General features: G+C 39.8%; 1 protein-coding gene across 3 annotated transcripts in view; it reads left to right on the plus strand.

The window, feature by feature from the left end:
* Positions 1 to 6103, plus strand: part of LOC118415247 (THO complex subunit 7 homolog) — a 53236-nt gene that overhangs the window by 45870 nt on the left and 1263 nt on the right. For all 3 annotated transcript variants that reach the window (XM_035819685.1, XM_035819686.1, XM_035819684.1), the window contains exons 4-5: positions 2153 to 2239; positions 2735 to 2792. In XM_035819685.1, the coding sequence (XP_035675578.1) occupies positions 2153 to 2239; positions 2735 to 2792 (145 nt within the window). The remainder of the gene's footprint in view (positions 1 to 2152; positions 2240 to 2734; positions 2793 to 6103) is intronic.

The raw sequence follows: 6103 nt of genomic DNA on the forward strand, positions 1-6103 counted from the left end.
CAGGTTCCTTACAGCCGTTAGCGCTTTTAACCATGTTCTCCTGGCTAGCAGATCACGGCGAAACAGCACTGTGGTGGGCGTGATCCGAAACAAGTGGGAAAGAAGTGCGGGCGGTGTCAATTAACGCCACGGGTGGGGCAATTGAAAATGAGACATTTTCTCGGCAGCGCACATGTTTCAGTTTCTGCTCGAAATGTCGCGTTTCTCCCGGCCAGGGGGGCATCCAAAATGAGACAAATTCCCGGCAGCGTACATGTGCAACTTTCTGCTCCAAATGTCGCATTTTTTCCAGCCAGGGGGCCAGTCAAAACTGAGACATTTTGGAAATGTCTCAAATCCTTAATCCGGCAGATTAAAATTGTCTCATTTTGGCCGAATGTCTCATTTTTGAGCTGGTAGTGGAATGAGCTGGATGTTGGATCCGTTGAACGGGTGGAACCTGGACTTCAGTCCTGGGCTATGCCGTGCCGTGAATTTGATCTGCTTTCTCGGTACGATAAGAGCTTCTACACGGCTTGACGATGAGATTGAAAAGTGTTCGGGATAGATAGCCCAGAGAAAGGAAATGGCCGAATGTGGTATGGAAATAACATTATAATGATTTAGCAAATTGTTGAGTAATTTTTTCGCCCGTAGTGAAGGATCGGAGACTAAAGTTTTTTGTATGTTTGCCCAGACTGACAGTTACATATTTCAAGTTTCTACATTGTATCTACAAAATATCGGCAACCTGCATGTTGTAATGTTTGTCGAAGTTATTCTTCAACTATGTAAATGTGTCAAGATATTTGCCATGTATACAGTCGGTCCGAAAATTATGTTCTTCATGTCCAACTGCCGAGGACTCTGCAATTACTTTACTCTGTGATGGACATCCAAGAAAGAAAGCCGTTACACTACAGTACTAGTAAAGATTGGAGGTTGAAAACATTGAATTTTTTACAATAAAAATGAACGCTTATGTCACTGTTCTTTTGTCATACTTGTTCACTAAATTACTTATCAGTGCAGTCAGGCTGTTTACGTTGCTATCCAAGAAAGAAAGCCGTTGCAGTTGACGCTAGATCGGAGTTTGTAGGCACTGAATTAATTTAAGTTAAAATTGAAATAAATGTTACTGAATAAAACTTTTCATCACAGCAAAATAGTGTTTTATTGTATATACAATTTGCAAATAAACAGGAAAATCCTCTTAGTCTTCATTCTTGGTACAGCTGGGAGGGTCCTCCATATGTAGGTTTGTCCTCAACCACAAAGCGCAGCCTGATTGGTCCAGCCGCCTCTTGTTTTCCCGCCATGGTACCAGCTGTGCACTCCCCAAGGGGCGGAGCCGGCTGTTCTCCATAAAGCCCCATTTTCCAGGGGGGTGAAAAACAATAATTTCCCCTTCAATTTAGGGGTCAAATTGTGTCATTTGGGTGAAAAATATAAAAGATCTTCAAAATAGGCCTAAAGAAACAACACTTCTGATGGAATGGAATTATTTTCAAGATATGCCTCAGCATTGGTTTACTCAGACCTTAACTACGAACAACTCCACACTGACATAGGTAAGTCTTAACTATGAGCAACTCTACACCGACATAGGTAAGTCTTAACTATGGACCACTCTACACCAACATAGGTAAGTCTTAACTACAAACAACTCTACACTGACATAGGTAAGTCTTAACTACGAACAACTCTACACCGACATAGGTAAGTCTTAACTACAAACAACTCTACACTGACATAGGTAAGTCTTAACTATGAACAACTCTACACTGACATAGGTAAGTCTTAACTATGAGCAACTCCACACTGACATAGGTAAGTCTTAACTATGAACAACTCTACACCGACATAGTTAAGTTTTAACAATAAGTAACTCTACACCAAAATAGATTTTTACCGAGAACTACTCTACACCAAAAATATACTAGGTAAGGTTGACTTTAAAAAGTCTACAACAAAATTATGTAATGTGAATGGAACAATGCTGAAAGTGAATGTTTTTGCACGTGTACCTGAATTTTTTGCACTAACTGATTCAATACGATAGATGAAATGTCATGCAAATAGATGAGTTTCATTTCTTGTGTTCTATTTTGGCAGGACAGTGGACTTTTTTCCTGTACCAAATTGTATTGAATGTTGTTTGTTTCACTTTCAGAACAGAGTATAGAAGATGCTCACACGAAGATCGGGGACTGTAAACAGGAACTCCAGCATGCAAAGAGAGTCCGCAAGAACAGACAAGGTAAAACCTCATCTCCATAATTAATTATATAGTCTTCCTGACTCTCAGTCAGATTGTATGGTATGGAAAACTAATTTGACGTACCTGCACCGTGATAACGTTTTCTATGCGTGTTATGGACCAAGTGATAACTTGCCGGTTCTACTTGTATGACGCGGTCTTAATAAATAGAAAGATCAACTGAACCCCACTCTCACTGCGGCGCGGTCGAAAATCCATTTTTTTCTCCAAGGACACTGAAATTAGCAATTTCAGTAATCATTATAAATGTTTGTTTTCTCGGATGGGTATGAAATAGATACAGTACAACATGCTGTATTCCGCATCACCCTCGGTCCCAGCCCTCCCGCGGGTTGGATCACCCTCCAGCCTTTGGGCAATCGAGCCACTGTCGGACTGGTACCTCAGGTGATACGGAATACACCTTGTTGTAGTCTATATATCAAGCAGAAAATTAAGGTGCAGAAATGACCTTGACCCTTTTTCTTCCTGTAGAGTACGACGCTCTTGCCAAGGTCATCCAGCAGCACCCAGACAGACAGCAGACGATGAGGTACCTTCTGCTTTCACTTTCACTCCTCCTGCTTTCACTTCCACGTTTCACTTCTTATGTTCAACAACTTTCACTTTTGCTCCTTGAATCTTACTACTTTAAAATTCACTTTTTACTCCTTAGCTTTGGGCATTTTCATTTTTCACTACAGTATTACGTATCTCTAACCATTTTCACCTTACACTACTTACATGTATGTCTAACCACTTTCCCTTCTCACTACTTAAGTCTAACCACTTTCACTTTTCACTCCTCATCTCATTTCACTTTTCACTCCGTTAGTCCAACTTAAGGCCTTAAGATACTCCCCAAGGAGTTAGGAAGGGCTTCCTTCTATCTCCTTCCCTACATGCAGTTGTACTGTAACAGTTGTAAGAAGTTATGTGCAGCGTCCGCAGTAATCTCAGAGAAAGTGTAGTTGTACTGTAACAGTAACAGTTGTAAGAAGTTATGTGCAGCGTCCACAGTAATGTCAGAGAAAGTGTAGTTCTACTGTAACAGTTGTAAGAAGTTATGTGCAGCGTCCGCAGTAATCTCAGAGAAAGTGTAGTTCTACTGTAACAGTTGTAAGAAGTTATGTGCAGCGTCCACAGTAATCTCAGAGAAAGTGTAGTTCTACTGTAACAGTTGTAAGAAGTTATGTGCAGCGTCCACAGTAATCTCAGAGAAAGTGTAGTTGTACTATAATAACAGTTGTAAGAAGTTATGTGCAGTGTCCACAGTAATCTCAGAGAAAGTGTAGTTGTACTGTAACAGTTGTAAGAAGTTATGTGCAGCGTCCACAGTAGTCTCAGAGAAAGTGTAGTTGTACTGTAACGGTTGTAAGAAGTTATGTGCAGCGTCCACAGTAGTCTCAGAGAAAGTGTAGTTGTACTGTAACGGTTGTAAGAAGTTATGTGCAGCGTCCACAGTAGTCTCAGAGAAAGTGTAGTTGTGCTGTAACAGTTGTAAGAAGTTATGTGCAGCGTCCGCAGTAATCTCAGAGAAAGTGTAGTTGTACTGTTACAGTTGTAAGAAGTTATGTGCAGCGTCCACAGTAATGTCAGAGAAAGTGTAGTTCTACAGTTACAGTTGTAAGAAGTTATGTGCAGCGTCCACAGTAATCTCAGAGAAAGTGTAGTTCTACAGTTACAGTTGTAAGAAGTTATGTGCAGCGTCCACAGTAATCTCAGAGAAAGTGTAGTTGTACTGTAACAGTTGTAAGAAGTTATGTGCAGCGTCCGCAGTAATCTCAGAGAAAGTGTAGTTGTACTGTAACAGTTGTAAGAAGTTATGTGCAGCGTCCACAGTAATCTCAGAGAAAGTGTAGTTCTACTGTAACAGTTGTAAGAAGTTATGTGCAGCATCCACAGTAATCTTAGAGAAAGTGTAGTTCTACTGTAACAGTTGTAAGAAGTTATGTGCAGCGTCCACAGTAATCTCAGAGAAAGTGTAGTTGTACTGTAACAGTTGTAAGAAGTTATGTGCAGCGTCCACAGTAATCTCAGAGAAAGTGTAGTTGTACTGTTACAGTTGTGAGACGTTATGTGCAAGGTCCACAGTAATCTCAGAGAAAGTGTAGTTGTGCTGTAACAGTTGTAAGAAGTTATGTGCAGCGTCCACAGTAATCTTAGAGAAAGTGTAGTTCTACAGTTACAGTTGTAAGAAGTTATGTGCAGCGTCCACAGTAATCTCAGAGAAAGTGTAGTTGTACTGTAACAGTTGTAAGAAGTTATGTGCAGCGTCCACAGTAATGTCAGAGAAAGTGTAGTTGTACTGTAACAGTTGTAAGAAGTTATGTGCAGCGTCCACAGTAATGTCAGAGAAAGTGTAGTTGTACTGTAACAGTTGTAAGAAGTGTAGACTTTCAAGTTCACTTTGAAGTGTTTTTATTTCTTCTAGTAAGGAATCCGATGGGGTGTCTGTCTCATCCAATTCCTTAGATAACTCACTAATCTGCTTAGTTAAATCTGCTTCTTTATTTGAATACATTTTATATCTATTTGATGCAAATTTGATAGTATGTCCCCTTAAGCAACACTTAAACGTGTCCCACACTGTGAGCGGGTCACTTGTCCCATTATTGTTCTCAAAAAATTCTCTAATAAATACCTCGGTTTCTTTTACAAATGTAGCATCTTCTAATAAAGTTTGATTAAACTTCCAATAATTTTTACCTTTAGAGAATGTTGTTGTTTGAACAGAAATGCAGATGATATTATGGTCAGATTTCAATCGTCCTGCAATTGTTGCACTGACAACATTGGTGAGAAGAGAAAAGGATATCAAAAAATAATCAATACGGCTCGCTTGGTGACGCCTACGCCAGGTAAATTTTACGGTATTTTTATGTTTGAAACGCCAAACGTCAACTAAATCTAGCTCTAATACCATGTCTAAGATCTTTTGCTGAGCACGCGGATGATATTCTGTTGGATTGCGTCCTGCCCTATCAAGCATAGTATTTTGGACTGTATTAAAATCGCCTGCGATAATTATATTTTCGCTGCATTCTTCTAAAGTTGCGATCTTATTTACAATGTCTTCAAAAAAGGCAGGGTCGTCACTATTTGGAGCGTACAAGTTAACTAAGCATACTCGTGTATCGTGAAGAGAGACATCTAGTATTAACAGTCGGCCGTCATTATCTTTAATACAATTATGCACAACAAACTTTGTATTTTTTCTAAATAATATCATGACTCCACGCATATTACTAGTACCGTGGTTAAAAATAATCGTGCCATCCCAGTCGTTCACCCAAGTCTTTTCATCTTTCACTGTCGAGTGAGTCTCTTGAATACAGTTGTAAGAAGTTATGTGCAAGGTCCACTGTAATCTCAGAGAAAGTGTAGTTGTACTGTAACAGTTGTAAGAAGTTATGTGCAGCGTCCACAGTAATGTCAGAGAAAGTGTAGTTGTACTGTAACAGTTGTAAGAAGTTATGTGCAGCGTCCGCAGTAATCTCAGAGAAAGTGTAGTTGTACTGTAACAGTTGTAAGAAGTTATGTGCAGTGTCCACAGTAATCTCAGAGAAAGTGTAGTTGTACTGTAACAGTTGTAAGAAGTTATGTGCAGCGTCCACAGTAATCTCAGAGAAAGTGTAGTTGTACTGTAACAGTTGTAAGAAGTTATGTGCAGCGTCCACAGTAATGTCAGAGAAAGTGTAGTTGTACTGTAACAGTTGTAAGAAGTTATGTGCAGCGTCCACAGTAATCTCAGAGAAAGTGTAGTTGTACTGTAACAGTTGTAAGAAGTTACGTGCAGCGTCCACAGTAATCTCAGAGAAAGTGTAGTTATACTGTAACAGTTGTAAGAAGTTATGTGCAGCG

Source organism: Branchiostoma floridae, chromosome 5 (genome assembly GCF_000003815.2).
Source record: "Branchiostoma floridae strain S238N-H82 chromosome 5, Bfl_VNyyK, whole genome shotgun sequence".
In the NCBI taxonomy this organism is placed as follows: Eukaryota; Metazoa; Chordata; class Leptocardii; order Amphioxiformes; family Branchiostomatidae; genus Branchiostoma; species Branchiostoma floridae.